The sequence below is a fragment of the Photinus pyralis genome, unplaced genomic scaffold (genome assembly GCF_008802855.1).
Source record: "Photinus pyralis isolate 1611_PpyrPB1 unplaced genomic scaffold, Ppyr1.3 Ppyr1.4_LG1, whole genome shotgun sequence".
In the NCBI taxonomy this organism is placed as follows: Eukaryota; Metazoa; Arthropoda; class Insecta; order Coleoptera; family Lampyridae; genus Photinus; species Photinus pyralis.
The window spans coordinates 11,934,262-11,954,613 of NW_022170249.1; the positions used below are offsets into that span (position 1 = coordinate 11,934,262).

At 36.2% G+C, this 20,352-nt stretch overlaps 1 protein-coding gene across 2 annotated transcripts in view; it reads right to left on the reverse strand.

The window, feature by feature from the left end:
* LOC116159575 (zwei Ig domain protein zig-8-like) overlaps nucleotides 1-20,352 on the reverse strand; it is a 631,052-nt gene that overhangs the window by 81,067 nt on the left and 529,633 nt on the right. For both annotated transcript variants that reach the window (XM_031472586.1, XM_031472585.1), the window contains exon 2: nucleotides 13,096-13,247. In XM_031472586.1, the coding sequence (XP_031328446.1) occupies nucleotides 13,096-13,247 (152 nt within the window). The remainder of the gene's footprint in view (nucleotides 1-13,095; nucleotides 13,248-20,352) is intronic.

The window sequence follows — 20,352 nt, forward strand, 5'->3', positions numbered from 1 at the left end:
AAATTTATGTTTCCAGGTTTTTATAGTATTCGAGTACTAAAATTCGACATACATAAAAAGAACGGCCAATACACATATATTTTTAATCCAAAAGCCCATTTTTTCTGTTATTCGTTTCTTTTATACAATTCCTAATAGACTATACAGCCCGCAATAAAAACAAACAATAAAACTTGATATCTATACAATAACAAAATAAAAGTAATTTTTTAGCAAATATAGTAACTTTTTAAATGGATTATATATTAAACAATTTAATTGTTTGTATCTCTTGATAACGCATTTGAAAGTTTTAATTTCATTTTCATGGCGCTCATTAATTTTTCACCATAAGCGAAACGAAAGCGGCGAAGTTTTAACTGGCGAAAATAAAACGAAAAGTTTTCATCAAGAAGGTAAAGTTTTGTGTGCGTGTTTTCATTTTCCCTTTGATTTATACACCACTGTGGTAAAAGCGTAATAATTACTTTTATAATGTTTTAATAATTTTAGGTTCGCGAACTTTTTCTTGCGTGCCCCGATGGCGGCCCGCGTGATTAATTTTTTTTTACTCAAAAGGAAATCAATTTCAATTAACAAAGTGTGAGGTGAAATTAACTCGTATTCTTCATACGGCCGCAATAGCACTCGGAGGGGTGGATAAAATTTGCATTCGAAAGGTGTTTAATTAAATATAGAGAGAACTGAGTGGTTCGTTACCATCGTTAATTAGGGGTCGTTAGATCACCTGGTGATGAAATAATTTACTCCACATTTTCGTAAATTAGTGAGATAAGCTCAATGAGGGTGTGATAATGGCGGCGTTATAAGAAGAAATGTTATTCTATTGGATGTTGCCTAATCGAATTATGGCTCTTTTAATTAGGTATAATTTCTTGTTCATGCGCGACGAAATTTCATAAATATAGCACATTCTGATACAAAGGCTCGTATGGTTTTACTTGTAGGATGAACAGGTTATTATATGACTTTGTATAATGTAACATAAAGGGTTCTAAAAGTGTGATTGCAACAAATCACAAAATTTAAAATTAGCAACAGACATGATGTTATAAACGTTATTACGAGCAATGTCAACTAGTGGTAAACAAATAAAACAAATAACTGTAACGTGAGAATGATTGTGGTTCGAAAAATGTTTATCTTACCTACGTCATAATTTATTTCTGTTTTTGGACGTTCATCTGCTATTTAACCGTCTAGGATTGGGAAAGAATGCCCTAAGCGCGGAACCGTGAAACACTTCAGGTGCAAGACCTTAAACTTCTTTGTTTGGCGAAAACTGCCCGTAAAATTCAGTGCAACAATGACATACGCTTTTCCAATCGATCCGAAAACACCGCCGTTTATTTTGTTTTTCCATCTAAAGGTGAAACCATCTCCATTCATAAGTTACATTTCGTTGTTCCCCACTTTCGCTCGCTATTCCCACCGCCAACGCTCGAATTCCAAACACCTGCATTCATTATCTTGTACGTGGCATTGTTAGTAAACAATTTTGTCTCTTTTAAATATTAAAAAAAAGTGGATTTTGTTACGAATGTTAAATTATATTTACTCCTTACCCCTGGTATGATTTCCTCTCACACTCCTTCGCTTCATTCTTTTTGCTGCGAAGTATTATAGAAAAGAGTTTGCAACTGAGAAATACGACAAACTAATACGTATAATTAAAAAGAAGTCGTATTAAATTAATCTTAAATTCATTCAAATTTCTTTTTAAATGCGCTTTAAACAATTGTGAGCCTGGCGAGCGATCGACTATGCCGAACTCATCTTCGGTTGCCGAGCGTTATGGACGAGATGATTTTACTCCAGCCCAAAACATATTTTGCATACGGAGCATAGGCTTCCGTCACATAATATCCAATTGACATAGACGGTCGATTTTTGCCGTGCGGCGTTGTGGTACGGCGAAAATCGATCCGTGTAAACCCCCTATTATTTAAATTTTTATGTGCATTGGAAACCGTTACAGGTACAAAAAATGAATCAAACAAACTATTCAGCCTTGAGACGAACTGACATTTGACATATTAATCCCACGTGTTTAGTGGAATGAAATGTGTTCCATTATAACAAGAACCTAATATAATGTTAATGCGTAATGCTATTAGAAATTTCAAAAGCCAAATACAAAATACGTATAGTGGAATTAGGACTGGCGACAATTTGGTGTTCGCTCTTTACCAAACAATTAATAGTGTTATTCAATTATAACTTAATGCAAACCGAATTACTTTCCATTATACTATGTTTGCAAAGGGTTAGATCTGCATTAATATACATTACACAAGAGTAACGATCAACTGTAATATACTGATGCGAGGTAGATAAACGTAGTGACTTAAATAAATTTGAAAATACTTAAGCCCTGTTTTAGTATTCTTTTTATATATCAGGTTGATGTAAAGATTTCCTAGCAACTTTAGAAAGTGGTTTCAACCCTTACATAAACGAACTACATTTCGTAGGGATTTGCTAGTCGATGTCGTTGGACCCGTGCGACTTTACGCCAAAGCAATTTTACTTGAGATATTCCTGAAGTTATATAAACCGATACACTTGTCAAATTTATCTAAATATATCTCCCCGTTCGCAATAAAGTTCACCTAAATCTTTTACATTATTCAAGATTTCCATTAAACACCATCCCCCTTGCCATAAAGTATTTTAGTATTCAATCATTAAGTATCTTTATTTAGTAGCATTTTGTGTGAGTAATGTAGATATTTGTGATATGATACATAATGCCGTGGAATGGTTCACAAAAGGGGATAACAGAATTCGTTTCAATGCGAGTTGGACGGCTTCACGTTTTACGATCTGCGAGCCTGTCGGGTTTAGGACAGTAAAACTCCAGCACTAAAGGTAGTATCCTGTAATTTAGCTTTTTATGTTCCTAACCAACCGCCATGCATAGTATTATCTTTTACGGCTTATTTAATTTTAAAACATTTCTTCTTCACTTTCTAACGCAGTCTTTCAAACTAGCACGATATGACATCATTTGGGTGCCCACCCCATAATCTTTTTATACGACGTAAGCAATAATTAGGGCTTTTCACTGACATCTTTTTACCACCGATTTAATTCTGCTGTCCACGCTGTGCTTTTCACGAAATGTTTTCAGGTATTTCAGTAAAATAATATTTCGTGCTAAGGATTTTGACCAAACACATAATTTTCGTCTTAATTTTTATCGCTTTTGGGGGTTGTTCAATTTAGATTTAGTTGTTAGAAGTAAGACACCTGGTCTTTGCGATAAGAAGTGTTATTGTTGGGCGAAATTTAATTAATGCACATATGTTGCCGCTGGTAAGAAGCCCCAGGTGTTACGAAGACGTGGGCCTTTTATGCAATAAATGGGGATGTGCCATCACAGCGGGCGCGAATGAAAACTAGTTTTGATTGGCCACGCATTGGAAAATTCTGAAAGAAGTAATAATTTTATGGTGGATCCTTTAAATACGGGAGACAAAGTTTTAACGGTTTTGTTTACTTGCTTGATAGTAACGGTCGGAGAGCGTTACGCATCTTGATACTGTTATCTTGGGCAGTCGGCCCTAGTTGATCAGCTGGAGACATGATTTGCATTTGAGGAAGTTCAAAATTGTGTGCTAGTGAAAAATATTTGTTTTTATTAAGGCGCTCGTTTGGTTTGGTTTGCAAAAAATCATGGGGAGAGGGCCTTGATGCCGCTTAGCGAGATATAACTGATTGCTGTTTTATCGATATACGTGGATTGGTACCATGTGGCACGGTTGGCCGGAGAGATTACATATTATTCGTGTTCATTAACTTTCATTTTACTAATACGCTTTTTAAAAAACGAAAAAACCGGTGGGGGGAAAACCGTTGGGGTGGAGAAAAACCATCGGCAGCTGGTGGAACGTTTTCCGGAGTTTCATGAACTAATCTTGGGGCTATCTATATGTATTCTTGTCGGAGTTTGTTTATGGAAATAATCGTGGTGGCTTACTCGTAAACTTGTGTGAAGAGAATAGAAGTTCACGAATCAGGATCGTTGAAAGGAGCTCTTGCGGATTCTATTTAGTTCGATTGAATTGGGGTAGTCCCCGTTGTTGAATTATTAGTGTCTTAATAAATTAGAATTGTTTATGTACCTATGTAATAAATTAAAATAATTTAGGGTTAGATTTTTAGGTGCAACATAACTGTAAATATTTGCGAAAGTCACTCTTTACTAGCCGGCATAAAAGGTTTGAAATTCAGAGGTACACCTAATGATGAAAGTTGCGTAATTGCTCTAGGTATATTGGAGTATCAATTTCGGTAGTAACATAGTGACAAAATTTTGATTACAAGTTGCTGACATTAATGAAATACCTGTGAAAACAAAATTAACTCAATTATCCCCTGTTATTAACCCATTTATTTAACTGAGCTAGCTGGAAGTGAAAAAGTATAATTGAGGTAACTTCTGAAATACTTAACCAACGACGTTGAGAAGCCTTGGCTGAATTCCCGCCGAATAAAGGCAAAATAAGAAAAAAGGATAAGAATAATATACACAGGAATCCATCGGTATTTCTAACCGGATCGTTACAGGAAGTTCTGGATAATGTTCCGGATCGATCTACAAAAGATTTTGCTCCCAAATATGTTACTATGGCCCCACCTTGGGCACCAAATAAATATAAATAATACTGTGTGCAATGGTATGCCGTCAACTACACCACCCCCAAACACACCTGCCCAGTTAGCTCAAAAAAATCAAAAAATAATGTTTATAATTTCTTTTCCTACACTTGCGGCATCTGTTAGAAAGGCAATTCCTAATATTGACGTAAATTAATGATTTTGGAGACTCAAGGACCTCGATCAACTTCTCAAATTCCAAATAATTTATTAAGCAAATTTAACACCCGAAGTAAATCTTGGATACGAAGAGAGAAATCTAACATAAAGAATCACAATGGAGTCGAATAAACACACAATAAAAGAAAAAAGGCTAGGTACACAGGTTGTTGTCGATAGCGAAAATAAAAAATCTTAAAATTAATACATTGTTTAAATAACTTGGTGGTAAACAGGTTGCGATAAATAGTAAAACAGTAAACATATAAACATCAGTATAACAAGAGAAGGTCTGACGATGCGCTAGGACTACTTACTTTACTTCAACTTGAGTAACTTTTTCCGGAAAACGGGCAACTCGATTTAAACTTCTCACAACTTTTAAACAACGCCAGTTAACTTTCTTCTGTACAGATTTATTATAATAACAACAATAAACTACGTCTTTAATTAATCAAACAGTGTGAACTAGCCGAACAGAAATTGCGTAAAGAAATGTGTACTCGGTTCTGACCGTCGCGAACCAGTTACTTGTTTCGTTGCCTCCAGTATTTAACGAAAAACCACCTCCACTATACAATAATTTCCTTCTTCCGGTATTTACAAATAAAGTACCAACCATAGGTAGATTAGATAACGCCAACTTTGAAGAAACGCGTTTGAATTCCCTTCTTCTTTCTCACCAGACGCGTAACTGTTTGTAACACACGTGCATTATCATTATCAACTCTAAAACTGAAAAACAACACTAAGACACAAATTCAAATGAAGCAAACCAATTGCGTTTTTTTTAATAATAATAATAATAATAATACTTTATTATCCTGGCGGAGACCAGCTGTAAGCTGTTTTTCCCAACCAGCAGAATTACAATTTTCTAGAAAATACTGATTGAAAATAACAAATATTAAAAAAAAAGTATACTATTTCAATAACTTGAGTTGTACGAGACTACATGAAAATAAAATAAATGAGAGACACGACAGATTGACAAAAATGACAAAATTTCTCCACGTGTGTACATATCTAAAAGAAGTATATAGAAGAATACATATAGAAAGATTAGGTAACAGAAACTTGCTATACTTAAAGGTCTAATTATTATTCATTGTAAATAATACTTTTTACTGTGCGTCTAAATTGATAGATATTCAATGATTTGTATTCATCAGGCAGCCTATTGTACAAACATGCAGACATGTAGGTAAACGAAGATTTGTAGCTTTGCAATCGATGTGCAGGTATTTGAATATAGTTTGTATTTCTGAGTTGACGATCATGTAAATCTTTCCGAAAACGTATTTTGGACTGTAAGTATGGGGGCACGCCCGATCTTATAATTTTGTGAATTAAACACAAATAGTGTAGGTATAGTCCTCCTATCGTTCATTCGGTAAAGATTCAATTGCTTGAGATGGGGTGTGATATGTTCTTGCCTATTTACGTTACTTACATAACGTACGCATGCGTTTTGAACTTTTTGGATTCTGTACGAGTCTGAATTTTTTAAACAAGGACCATACACAACATCACAATAATCAAATAGGGACAACACAAGGGAATTAACAAGTTTACGTTTGACAGAAAGTGAAAGAATATTTTTATATTTATAGACACCGAAGCCGACCATACGCGGATTGTATCAACTTAGTTACATGCGGGGTGAAGGTAAGATTTTCGTCCAATATCAGACCCAAGTTTTTGTGAACGGTTCTAAAGTTTATTACGTTGCTATCAATATTTACATCGGTTAGTGAAGAATTAATTCCCCCAAGCAAATGTTTCTTACCGATTAACATTCCTACAGTTTTAGATGGATTTAGAATAAGAGAGTTGTTACTTGACCATTCAGATATGCGATGCAGATCTTCATTAATTAAGGCAGTTGTATTTGAAAGCTGATGTGGATAAAACGAATAATAAATTTGATTATCGTCTGCATAACTGTGGTACTGACCGTGGTGTACACATCTACCGAAGTCGAAAGTAAACAGGGAGAAGAGAAGTGGCCCTAAAATTGACCCTTGTGGAACTCCAGTAAATACTTGCATGGAAGACGACATACTTTCTCCACACACCTCTTGCAACGCAACATACTGACATCGACCGGTTAGGTAATTTTCAAACCACGCTACCGCGGATTCACTACTACCCAGGTATGATAGCTTAGACAACAGCACTTTATGGTTTAGTCCATCAAAAGCCTTCGAATAGTCCAACATCAGAAGTAACGTTATTTTTCCTTCATCCATCGCTCTAAGCATATCATCCGTAAGATCCAGCAAACACGAGGAGGTGCTGAAACCTTTGCGAAACCCTGATTGTCTCTCTGGTAAAAGATCATTTTGCAAAAGATAACTTTGCAACTGCCTCAGTACAACACACTCAATAATCTTTGATAGCATTGGCAAGATGCTTATTGGTCGAAAATCAGAAAATGTTTGGGGTGCTTCCACTTTAGGAATTGGACGTATTTTAGCTTGCTTCCAGATCGAAGGAAAGGTATTTGTCGAAAAAGAAAAATTAATTAAATTAAGCAAAAAGGCAAGCATAACCGTATCGTACGTGTTTATATTATCAGTTCCATGGGAGTTAGATTTGATGGAATACGCGATACGTTCTACATCGTCCTTGGATACACACACAAGACTAAATGAATTTTTTACATTTGGATGAACTGACGTGGAAAATTCATTCATGGTTGTATAGTTGGGAGGAATAGCTTTAATAGAATTAATAAAATATTTATTTAAATCTTCCGCGTTTCTCAAATTAATTGGTATAGTGTCAACCGGATCGTTACTGTGAACGCCTAGTGTTTTCAAATTTGACCAAAACTTTTTGGGGTTGTCCACATGTACCTTTAGCACATGCTCCATGTAAGCTCTCTTTTCCCTCCTTATAGAAGCAGTAACAAAATTTCTTAGCGACTTATAAGCGACCCATTTACGATTACATAATTGAAGATTGGTGTTAATATCTTTTAAGCTAGCTTTGTATTCCTTGAGGGCTTTATCCCGTAACGACATCATTACACGAATTACATCGGTGATCCAAGGGCACCGTTTTCTAGTTATTAAAGCAGTTCTAAATGGAGCAAATACACAAATAACTCAGGTAACTTGGTGTTTAGACCAAAATAATGTCTACATGTCTTTGTTTACGCAACAGTGTATTTATATTGAAAGTTCTTGTTTCCGATCATTTGGTGAGATTTTTTGAATTGATTTAATGGAAATTATTGTAATGACTTTTGAAAACCTTTAGCATCAAGGTCACATGAGCATCGTATTAGGTAATTGCTGTACAAGGGGAATAAAGGTCTATTGACGATATTGGTATATTCCTAAATATTGACATTTTCATAGGGGGCACAAAAGTTAAATTTTCTGAAATCACATTCCTAATTCAGTAACTATTATCCGGAGTTGTTTAGCATTATCGTGGCTTTCAGACCTGTACTTGAGAATAAGGTGAATTCAGTAGCAATATAGGAAAGCTGTCGTAAAACAAACGAAAGGTTCTATCAGCGAGCAAGCCGAATCGCATCTTGCTAAAAGAATTTCGTACTTTCAATCTCCTCGAACTATTGTAACCGGAAAGCACACCTGTAAAACCAATTTGTGATGCTCTACGAAATATCGTCTTTTTAATCCCAAATTCTGACACTTCTGATTTTGTGTTAAAAACTTGATGTACTGCAATGTCTTTAAAAAGCTTTTGGCAACCATCCTACGAGTGATAAAAACAAACCATCCGAACCTCTTTCTCGGACCTCATTGTAAGCACAACTCCCATATTCCTACACAAAGTAACATTAAAAGGCCAAATTACTTCGACATAATATCGTTAAACTGTTAAATGGAAAGAAAAAAACGCTTCAACAATTTCGCCTCTATTCTACTAAAAAGCTAAAAGTTAGCGCGCATTTTTCCCAAGTACTTCTCACTTCAATGGATTATTAAAAATAACTTCTAGCAACTAAACCGCGAAACTTGGCTCACTGAAATGGAAAATGAGCGTTTTATTAGCACGAGTGCGAGTTTATAAAGCTTAGGATAAAACAAATGCCCCTTAAAGGAATTTGATGCAGAACTTCGTAACCTGCAAGTTTCTGCTGTTCACGACAACAAATCACACCGCAACTTTTCTACAAAACTTCCCACTTTGTCAGGATGAAGACAACTCGAAATGTTATGTCAGGTAAACTTCCTCAAGCTTAAAAAACCATCGCTATTCATTGCGAATGTTACGTAAAGGAACGGGAATTAGAAAACAAATAAAATATAAATTAAGAGGCGGGGGGTTTAGTGTTAATTCCCAAACGATACAGTCAAGTTACAAAGGCTATGCGCGCATATGGAATAAATTAGGGCGGAATAACTACCAAATACCATATGTATAAGCAAAATGGGGAACATTAATTTAATATTGCAAGTTTGTGTACGTTGGCGGTATTAATACAAAACGGTTCAGGAGAATATCTCCAATGGTCTTTAATAAACACTGGCATCGTTGTTCTCGCGAGCGATATGAAAACAACCAAAGGGAAATTACGTTTACATTTTCAAAATAAAAATTTGTTTCAAACGGCGAGTTTCACTTCCAAATAATTGAAAGTTAATTTTACGATCAAAAAGGTATTACACTAACATGAAATTTTAGTTTCTCAGTATTGTCGGCACTTCGAGTTATTCAGTTTGATCATAGAGCAAAAACATTTTTTTATGAGACCAGTGAAAAATTATTGTCAGAACTCATGATTAAGGAGCAGACTTATACATTCAACAAGAAGACTGTAAGCTCTGGTGTATTTACCCCATACGGACATATATTCCTAAACACAAAAACGAATTAAAACAAAATCCCTCAAAGAATTGAAAGCTTAGAAAGCGTGTTTGGACATATTACCCCGTACTCCGGCGGTCAACAAATAAAATAAAAAATCGTCAAATTACTTACTTTTTTCTTAATAATCCAAATAATATGGTCGTACAAGATTTGCGATACTTCATGTAGAAGCAAATATCCTTCCTCTAACTCTTCGCCAAAAACAGATATTAGTAAACTACTATCTAAAGGTATTACTAAATGACAATCACCCGAATAACCATCTACTTACAGAAGACACTACAAGTACGCGTTTGAATAGATGTAGAGCAATGGGCATAAGAGCTAGAGAGGAACTTAGATATTTATATCTAGAAGACACTAATTTTGAAAATATGTCCGTTAAAGCGAGAAGTGCACTTGTAAAAGCTCAAATATATGAGCGTTGGAATGAACAGTGGTCGGCGTCGAATGTATTCTTAAAGAGAGTCAAACTCAATTTGGGATCACTCTTTCTTATAGGTGCGAGTCGTTTTGCCTCGACAAAATCATATAGGCTTCGGATTGGACATACTGCCTTAACACATAGCTACCTATTGACCGGTGAAGGTCGACCTCAGTGCTTATATTGTGGAGTAGACCTAACACTGGATCATATGCTCTGTGATTGTCCGGAGCACCGAAATGCGCGCAACCTCCACCAAATCAGTGCTATCTGGCAAGAAAATTTCAACAACATAGGCAAGTGTTTTAATGTACTGCAATTCATGCATACTATCAATGTGATACATAGACTGTGATATATTGTAAAGAATGTTTGAGTGTAAAATGTCTGTGATATGTCCTATATATAAGTTACTGTACTGTGCATGTGATATTTATAAACTGTGATATATAAACCCTTAGTCAGAAAACAGGCAAATGGCCTTTGAAGCCGAAGCCTTAGGTTGGGGTTTTAGTGGGTATGCCTGGGTAATGCGAGAGCCGTGTGCCTCATTATGGAGTGTGCATAGGGTGCATTTCCCCACTACAAATAAAAAAAAAATAAGCGCACTAAATCCATACAAACTCTGACAGCTAATCAACTTCAGTTTGCTTTATAACACAGAATTGGATGACAAACAAAACTGGCATGATGAATAAAATGAACGAATTTAGTAGCTGTTTGGACGGTAGAAACTTCTATCTTTTAATATGACCTCAACAAAAATCCACGCTATATAGTACACTGCTTCCATTTTCAATACGACAAAACTTTTTCCGTAAGCGGATAACGCCCGCTGAACTTTTCGCACAACTTTGGTGAACTTGCTTCTGCACAGATTTATTATAAAAAAAGAACTGCACCATCAACAAATCTAATAGGGGTGCCCATAATTTGGCGTAAACAGATGTACACGCTTTTCCACCGTCGCGACGAAAACTAGTAGCATCAGTAGCTCCGTCTCCACCATGAAATAAACTCATTTAATAATGTTCAACTAACCTACCAGACAACGACGGAACGCGCCAAACGTCACCAATATGAAACCTTTAGAAATTTCAGCACATTTTTCAATGGAATTTTGAAGTTCGCCTGGATATAGTTTCGGGTCCATCGACAAAAGATTTTGCTTGCTGAAAGTTCAGTCACTTTGAATCAGGCTTTGAATTGATTTTAATGTAACTACGAGGGTGGGGAACTATTTTTATGAGCTCTGGTTCGAAAACCCTGGCCGAAAATTCATCATTGGTGACGATTCTCTCCAGCATGTGATAGCGTACCAGGTGGTCACAGCATATCGCATATCGTGTCCATTTTTGATCTTCAGTGAGTGCATGTGGAACCCACCTCAATGAATACACATTGTTGGAGGGTTCATTATAATTTGCATTACATATTACATGTAAATTTATCACATACGAGCGCGAACTACACTAATTATCACTTCGGCATCGATGTTGGAATTGCCATTGAACACAATTTGATTTGATTAAATAGCAAACGGAAAGTTTTATAGAAAGGTCGCGGACATTCGCTTTCGTTCCTTATCGCCGGTGACTAATCATTAATTTATGGCGCCTCAATAGCGTCTGCTGATGCTTCTATGTCTTAGATACTCGTTACAGTAATATTGATACTCCCGCAACTCCCTCACTATTTTATTCTTTACACTATGCTGGTACGTTGCAAGATTGGCCTTTAGCGAACTTTACAACCCTGAAGGCTTGCTCCAACAACAAACAACCCAAAAATACTGAGGGCCGAGTTTCTATTGTTTTTTTATTTTTATTTATTTTTTTATTTTATTGCCTTTTTTATATAGTGTGCGGAGTGTTAGCAATTTGCCACTATTGATCAGTCAGGCGACTTCAATAATATCGAGAAGTGAAAGTTTACGAGCTATGATTCGCCTAAAGACCTCCTTCACCATTATTGAGTGAGGTATTAGATCGTATGTAGTCGCACTCCTCCAAAACAGCTTGGCCGATTTGTATGAATTTTTTTAAAAATATTTGATAGGTATGAGAATAGGTCGTTTCATACCGCTACGTAATTATATAGTTCATACGGCGCATCCAAAGAAATATTGACTGATAGGCGGTATATAACACGGCGCGTGAGGTGAGGGGGCGTAGTTGCCGAAACTGAGCTTATATCTCATCCAAAAAAGCGGTATGAAGTTCGCGGGGTGTGCTAGTTTGTACATACGTATATCGCAGCCATTTACCACCATCGTTTTTGAAATTTTGTTTTATCCCTTTTGTGGGTAATTAGAATGTATATAGAGTTTTCGTACGTCGGCTTACAGTAACAGTTCGCCATTGTACCGATAACAATTTCGAGTACATGGTATAATTTTAATTAGGTGCTGTGGATTCATAAAACCGCCCCAATTCTGCAAATCTCACCCTTACGAAAACAGTTTCATTTTTGGTGATACCGATAAATTACTTTAAAAGTTTAATCGACCACAAGATGGGGCAAAATGCATTAGTATAAACGTGGTTTCCGCTGTGTCGCAACAGTGAGGTTATAATTAATGATGTTTGCGTTGTGATAGGTATTTATATTTCCCCCTCACAAGAAATAATAGGGAGATTGTGTTGGCTATCAGCTAATGATTAATCGCGCGAAAGATACACAGCTCGTTTCATTAATTTCTTTTTTTCCTCCAATACACGAAATACTTAATTATTTTTCTTTGTTCCACTTTAGATCCCTGGAACCAGGAATGTGCTTTGTAATAAGGCGTTAAGCGCCGAAGGATGTATCTCTCATTTCACGAAAGCTCCGACAGAGCCCTTTGTCAATGTCGTACTTATTTTTTGCTTTGTCAAATCTCTCAAGTAACGATTGGGCCTCAATCAAAGAGTAAAATAAAGCCCCTTGTTACGAGATTCGTCCACCGTCCACTTGAGTGATAGGATCCCGTTTATTCAAACTAAGTTAAAATAACTCACCGCTTTGTCTCCTAACTGTTCAACTCTGCAATGCAAGAAGGCAGTTTGTCCAACGGTGGTTGTAACGTTTCTTGGAACATTGAACTCAAAATATGGATAGCTGCTAAAATTTGCCCCATAGCCGAATTCCTCTATGTGCGCCTTCGCTCCATCTGAAATTATATATACGCAATTAAAGGGGGGGCGTTTAAAGCAATAAACTTGGGCAAACGTAACGTGGATATTTTATTGGAACATCAACTAGGTCGGGTTATGCATGAGGATTTTAGAGGATAAATGTAAACCCACTTTATGGGTCATTGAAATTTATGCATTTTTATACCTGCAAAAATATTTGGCGAAACACAACCTCATCATATCTCAATTCAACGCCTCTTAGTCGCTCCCTACTATAAATTTGATTTTCTACCTGATAGAACTTTTAAATTAATTTAAATGGGAATTAACTTCATCAGTAAAGCTTATCGCGGTGATTAATACGTGTTTGCTCTTCAAAATTTGCTCATAAATTACTACTAATGCGCACCCATTCTCCAATCGACTTTAAATCCGTTTATTTTGCTGATATCGACAACTAGCAACTGGACGATATGTTCTTAGAAGTTGTTTAATTGACAGCTAACGGTAGAGTTTTAAGAGCGAATCTACAGATACTTTTACACGCATTAAGAGGGAGTAGCGCCAAAGTAAACTTTTGCAAAAAGTATTTGCATAAATTTACTTTAGGAGTTTCATCTTTCTCCAAATTAGTCCAATTTATTACATAATTAGGTTCAATATTAAAAATGGGGCTTGCAATATTTGCCGAGACAAAAAGAAATTCCATTTCTATATTCCGAGTCGAGTAGCTCTATCTAGAATCCCATTACCTATTGAATCCATTATTTAGCATAATTTAAATTGCTTCATTTTATAGGTTTGAGCGTCTTCTCCATATTCAACGTAAAACAATAATAGCAAGAAGGTATTATTAGAAGGCGAATGTTTCGATTCGCTAAAATAACTTGCGATGATTTGCTTACTAATTGCTTCAATTCTATAAGCACCTCTCCATAATAGAATAGATAGTCCGGACAACGTTTTTTTTTATACGTAGAAATATTATTATAAGTAGTAGTTTTTTTTTTATTTAATTAATAATCAGCAATCAGAACACATAGCATCCTATAAGCCAATTTGTTGTCTTTAGAAGTGGCGTGGTGAGGGCCCCTCCATCGATGGGTCCTCGTTACTGTAAATCAGTGGGCCAACGTCTCTTGAGTCTTCTTAGGACTTCGTGATGTGGGAGGTCTGACAACAGAGGATTGGTGTGGACTGCGATCTTGTCAAGAAGTTTTGTTGTTTGATCTTGTATGACTTGAGTTATAAACGGGATTCCAAGATCTTCGTGTAACATCTGATTAGTTACGTACCACGGCGCGTTACTGATTGCTCGTAGTATTTTTGACTGGCATCTTTGCATGGTAGCGACGTTTGATTTGCTTGCGCAGCCCCACAGTTCGACTCCATAAGTCCATATGGGCTTGATAATTGTTTTATATAGCAGGAGTTTGTTGCCCAGTGATGATGTTCTTCCTATTATCCAGTAGAGATTTTTTAATCGTAGTTCTATGTGTCTCTTTTTTGTTGATGTGGTCCCGCCAGGTCCGCTTATTATCTATATGAAGTCCTAAGTATTTCATGGAAGTAGCCTGGGGTATTTCGACGTTATTTAGATAGATGGGTGGGCATAGTTCTTTGCGCAAAGTAAACGTCACATGGCTCGACTTCGTTTCGTTGACTAATATTTTCCATTTATTCAGCCAGTCTTGGAGAAGATTGAGGTGGCTTTGGACTTGTCGCGATGCGGTGGTTACGTTGTTGTGTTTCGCGAGTATAATAGTGTCGTCAGCGAAAGTGCCTATCGTTGTGTTAGGAGTGGTTGGAAGGTCTGACGTGAATAGTATATAAAGGAAGGGTCCCAGGACACTTCCCTGAGGTACACCTGAATTGATGGGGTATAGTGCGGAGGTTTCGTCATTAACCCGCGTTCGAAATTGCCGGTGACTTAGGTAAGATCCGAGCAATTTGTGAAATGAAGGTGGTAGGATGTGTTCGATTTTGTGGATAATCCCTTTATGCCAGACCTTATCAAATGCCTGGCTAACGTCCAGAAGAACAGCTGTGCAGTATGATTTTTCTTCGAAAGCAGTATTTATTACTTGGGTGATCCGATGACACTGTCGAGTTGTTGAATGCCGTTTGCGAAAGCCAAATTGGCAGTCTGGTATCCAGTTTGTTCAAAATTCTGGATCAAGAATTTTTAGCACGAGTCTTTCAAGGAGTTTGGAGGTCACCGACAATAAGCTTATGGGGCGGTATGAAGTTACATAGCCGGGATCTTTACCTGGCTTGACAATTAGTATTATTTCGGTTTTTTTAAATTCTGTAGGCCAATACTGAAGTCGTAGTATTGCATTGAAAATGTAGGTCAAGAGTACTATTCCCTTTCTTGGGAGTTCTCGTAACATTCTGGGTGTAATTTGGTCCAGCTCTGGTGACTTCTTGAGCTTTAGTCGTTGAATCTCGGATTTGATGTCCCTTGGTGTGATTGATGGGATGGGAGGGTGGGGAGTTTCAGGTGATATAAGGTTTTCTGGAATTGGGTTGATGAGTGTGTCTTCATGTGGTTGGAAAATACCGGATAGATGGTAAGCAAACACGTCCGTTTTCTCCTTGCAACTTTTAGCCGACCCCAGTGCTGGTGGTAGTTTTCTTATAGGTGGAGATGTAGTTTGTGGTTTTAGGGTGGATCTAATTGGTTTCCAGATTGAGTTGTCATACCTGTTCAGGTTTGATACGTAATTTTTGAATGAGTCTTCTCTTAGATTTTTCAATTTTGTCTTTAGTAGATTACTTAGGTTGTTTAGTTTAGTTTTATCTGATGGATGGTGAGTTTTTTGCCATTGCGCTCTGGCTTTTCGCTTTTGAGCGACTAGTTGTTTAATTTCAAGAGGGATGTTACTGACAGTTCTTTTGTAATCGATGGTAGGAGTAGCTTGTCGGACTGCCGTTGATAACTCTGTATTTAATTGGTTAACGGCGTCGTCTATTTCCTTTGAGTTTTTGAGACTGAGTTTCAGATCTAAGCTTTCATGTAGGGTGTGGCGATAAAGTTCCCAATCTGTTTTGGAGTTGTGGAGTCTTTTGGGTTGCTCTTTGCGAATAATGCATGCACTGATTGTTGCTATTATAGGTGTGTGGTCTGAAGTTAAGTCAAGACTTGCGGAGATGTCCGTATATGGTTTAGATATTCCATTGGTGATGAAAAGATCGAGAAGGTCAGGTGTTTTGTTTTGGTCCGTGGGCCAGTATGTTGGGGTTCCCGTTGACAGGAAGTCGTATTTGTTTTGTTGCATAACCTTGAGTAGCTCTCTGCCTTTGGTAGTGACTAGACGAGATCCCCATGTGGTGTGCTTACTATTAAAATCGCCTCCACAAATGAATTTAGGTCCCAGTGTATGGAAAAATGTTTCAAAATCCTCTTTTTTAATGTTGTGCCGAGGAGGACAATAGACCGCCGCTACTGTGAGTTCATAGGGTAAAGTGGTTACTTTAATGGATGTGGCCTGGAGTATGGCTTCCTCATATTTAGGGAGAGCTTAGTGCTTGATGCTTTGTTTTATTAAGATGGCGGTACCTGCGTGTCCAGTTTTATCGGGATGATTGGTGTGGTAAGTTACATAGTTTGGTATTTTAATATAAGATTTTTCTGTAAAGTGTGTTTCACTTATTAGCAATATATCTATAAAATTTTGTTTAAGAAATAGGATGATTTCGTCTTTGTGTTTTAAAAGACCGTTAGCGTTCCATTGTGCTATTATGAGGAATTTATCCATTGGTTTGTTTGTTGATTAACATTGTCAACATGTTTAAGACCATGCTGTTTTGCTGAATTAATTGGGAAAACATGGATTTGAATTCGTCGAGAAACTTGCTGAGTGTAAGGCTAAATAACTGATCGGTTGTGTTTGCAGTTTGGGGTTCTGCTGTTCTGGGTTCTGCATTTCGGACTACGTTGGCGTAGCTCATATTATGGCGGAGGTTTGGGAACTGGTTTTGGGAACTTGTGTTGTGGCGGAGGTTTGAGAACTGGTTTTGGGAGTTTGGGGGTGGGACTTGAAGTCTAGGGTTAGTGGTTTTGGAAAATTGCAACTTAAGAAATTTCAAGCAAATGTAATGGACCGATTTTTATAACTCAAAGAAGATATTCTGAACCAATACCACTGCTCGATATGATTACATTTATGCTCTGTTCCGAGGAGTCACAATTTCAAGGTATATTTTCCAGGTGGTATTGTTTTTCTGTGAATCGATTGAGCTACCTGTCGAACATATGCAAAATTTAATAATAATAACACGCCTCTTGATAACGATAATAACAGAGGAATCCGTAGTTGAGAGAAATGTTCAGCAAAATTTCTCATTCTCTTTTATAAAAACGTATTTTCCAAAGTCTATAATATTACTAATATTGCTAATATATGCAAGGCAATATTCTTCTTTCCAAAAAAATGGAAATGTAATTAATTATACCGTCAATTTTTTTAGTTGGTTGTTCATAAGAAAGCAGAGGATGTTGAAAGTTTTCCTCTAAACTACAGATAAGTTATATATAACGCGCTTTGATTACATAAAGTCGATTTTCTTTTACAGTAGCTTTGTCTTGTTGTGAAGGTAAATCCCCATAAAATTGTTTGAACGTGACATGGCTCTACATCGCAATTTAATTTTTTAATCTTTATATAGAAGGCGACTTTTGCTCGAATTTTTTTTACTTTCAAGCACGATTAAAGTAAAACGTGAGATGTTTATGTCTCTTTATACGTAATTTGAATTACGTAAAACGTTCCGTTTGTTTTTAATATAGGTATAAGGAATTATAGTGGGTACGTGATTCAATCAGACGTTGGTCGTAAGGAACCCGGCCACGTTCCGATTTACCTTACATTTGAATTCAGTTTTTTTTATTGCACTCAATTAATATTTGTATTAGCGGTTTTCAAGTCTGGGAAACGAAATCAGGGAAAACATCAATATACTTCACTATAAATAATGGAATACAGAGAAGAAAAGTGTCATACGATCTGATTTTAATGAAATTAAACATTTTTAACACCCCAGTCGCATTTCAGTACCGATTTTGTATAAGAAATATCTACAAAGAAACCTATCTCCGTGTCCAAAAGTGGTTTTAGCTGGCTCTCTATCTATACGATTATTTAGTCAGAAGCCTCGACCTGTCACTCCTTGTTTATTTCTTTTAAGGCCTAGGCAAATGAGACAAGGTCGTACAAAGCTGGAAGCAAGTAAAAAGATAAAACTTTTTAGTTTTTGAACGCATTAAAGTTAACAAAACAACTCATTGACATAGGATAAGAAAAAGACGAAGCTTTGTAGCACTATCCATATAGCCCTAACTTATGTTATAATTATTTGTTGTTAACACAATGAAATGCACTTGTCAAGTTACCAACTACTATTTGATATTCTAGTTTATTTAAATATTTGGTGACCTATTAAACTGGAAACCATAATGTGCAGGTAACATAAATATAATACAGATTTATCGCTAAAAATAATAGCACCTACCCTAATATGTTGGAGAACATGGGCTTAATAGAATGGGAAAATCTCTTAATTCGTACTTCGTAGATAGGAGACAATAGGTATTTAAGACAATTAGGAGATTTGTCAGTCTTATATGATAAATTGATAAGGGTTATTAATATTAGTCTACTACGGTGCCTCTTTATTAATACTTACCGTCGATTTTTTTCAGTTTAGTTTTATCAATAATTATTTGAATATAATAACATATAATATATTTGAAATAGATAAAAAAATAAATAAACAAATAAAACAAAACAGGCCAAAACATTTATGGAGAAAAATTGGCTCATGTATCGTGACCGTCATTTGATAAAGCATTTTTTTTATTTCCCAAATGTTAACATAATATTTTTTTAATATTGTTAAGTATCTTTTTTATGCCTGGTAAACTTTGCATTGGGTATTGGTATTGTATGTTCATAGTAACTTGCGTTTTTACAAATTAATAGCGCCATTTCTTATTGAAAAATAGTGATATTTACATTTTTTAAATCAGAACAAAATGCTGGAACAAATGACACAAAAAGTAAAAATGGCTTCCATGAGAAAAAACAAAGTTGATGATGGTTAACCGGAGACGAAACGTCAGACTTAAAATTTAAAACTAGCATCTTGTAGAGGGAAAAAAGTGGCCATAGGAATGTGTCATTTATTTTGAAATATCTTTAAAATAACTTCAGTAAACAATAAAAACGATTTTGCAAAATTTCGTTTTTTTCCGGATATCTCCGAAAGTAGTCGGAATTTTTACCGCATTTTGTTAAGCATCAAAATACGCAACTTTGCCAAATTTAAACTACCTATCTATCGCTTACAGTTTCCGAGATCCCCATGGTGTGCAATGACATGCGGTCAACTACACCATCCACATAACACTTGACCAACTAGCCCAAATAAATAAAAAATTGAAACTTGGAATTTTGATGATCTCTTCTCGTACATTTCCGGCATTTGCTACAAAACAGAATCCTAAAAATGAATCGAAATTAATAATTTCGGAGACTCGGTAGCCTCGACCAAATTGCCTACACAAGTTGTGTTTAACCCATGAGATAAGTCTTGGGCACAAATAAAAGAAAATCTGAAAATGAAAACTCTATCTGTATCGTAAAATGGATTCAAGTAAACGCACAATTAATTAATTCACAAAAACAAAAGAATGTATTTCGAACCTCGTTCACAAAAACTGTACTGAACAAAAACCTAAAATAAAGAGAGACAAGTTTGCATAATCTTTACAGCCAACAGCAATCTAAAGTCAGTTCTTTCACACACAAAAGACCAAATCCCTCTAATGACAAATCCGGCATTTATAAACTTAATTGCCCCACCTGTAAATCTTCCTACATTGGCCAAACAGGGAGAAAATTTTCTACTAGGTTGCAAGAACATTTTCAATGTATTAAAAACAATAATTCCTCCTCAATAAAATCCTCTTTCGCTTCACACATCCTGGAAACGGGTCACTCCTTCAATCCGAACATCGATTTTGAAATTCTACATATTTGTAATAAAGGTATAAGATTGAACTTTCTGGAATTGAAAGAAATTCACCACCAATTTAAAAAGAACCCGCACCTCTCTCTTAACGAAGTTCTTGGCTTT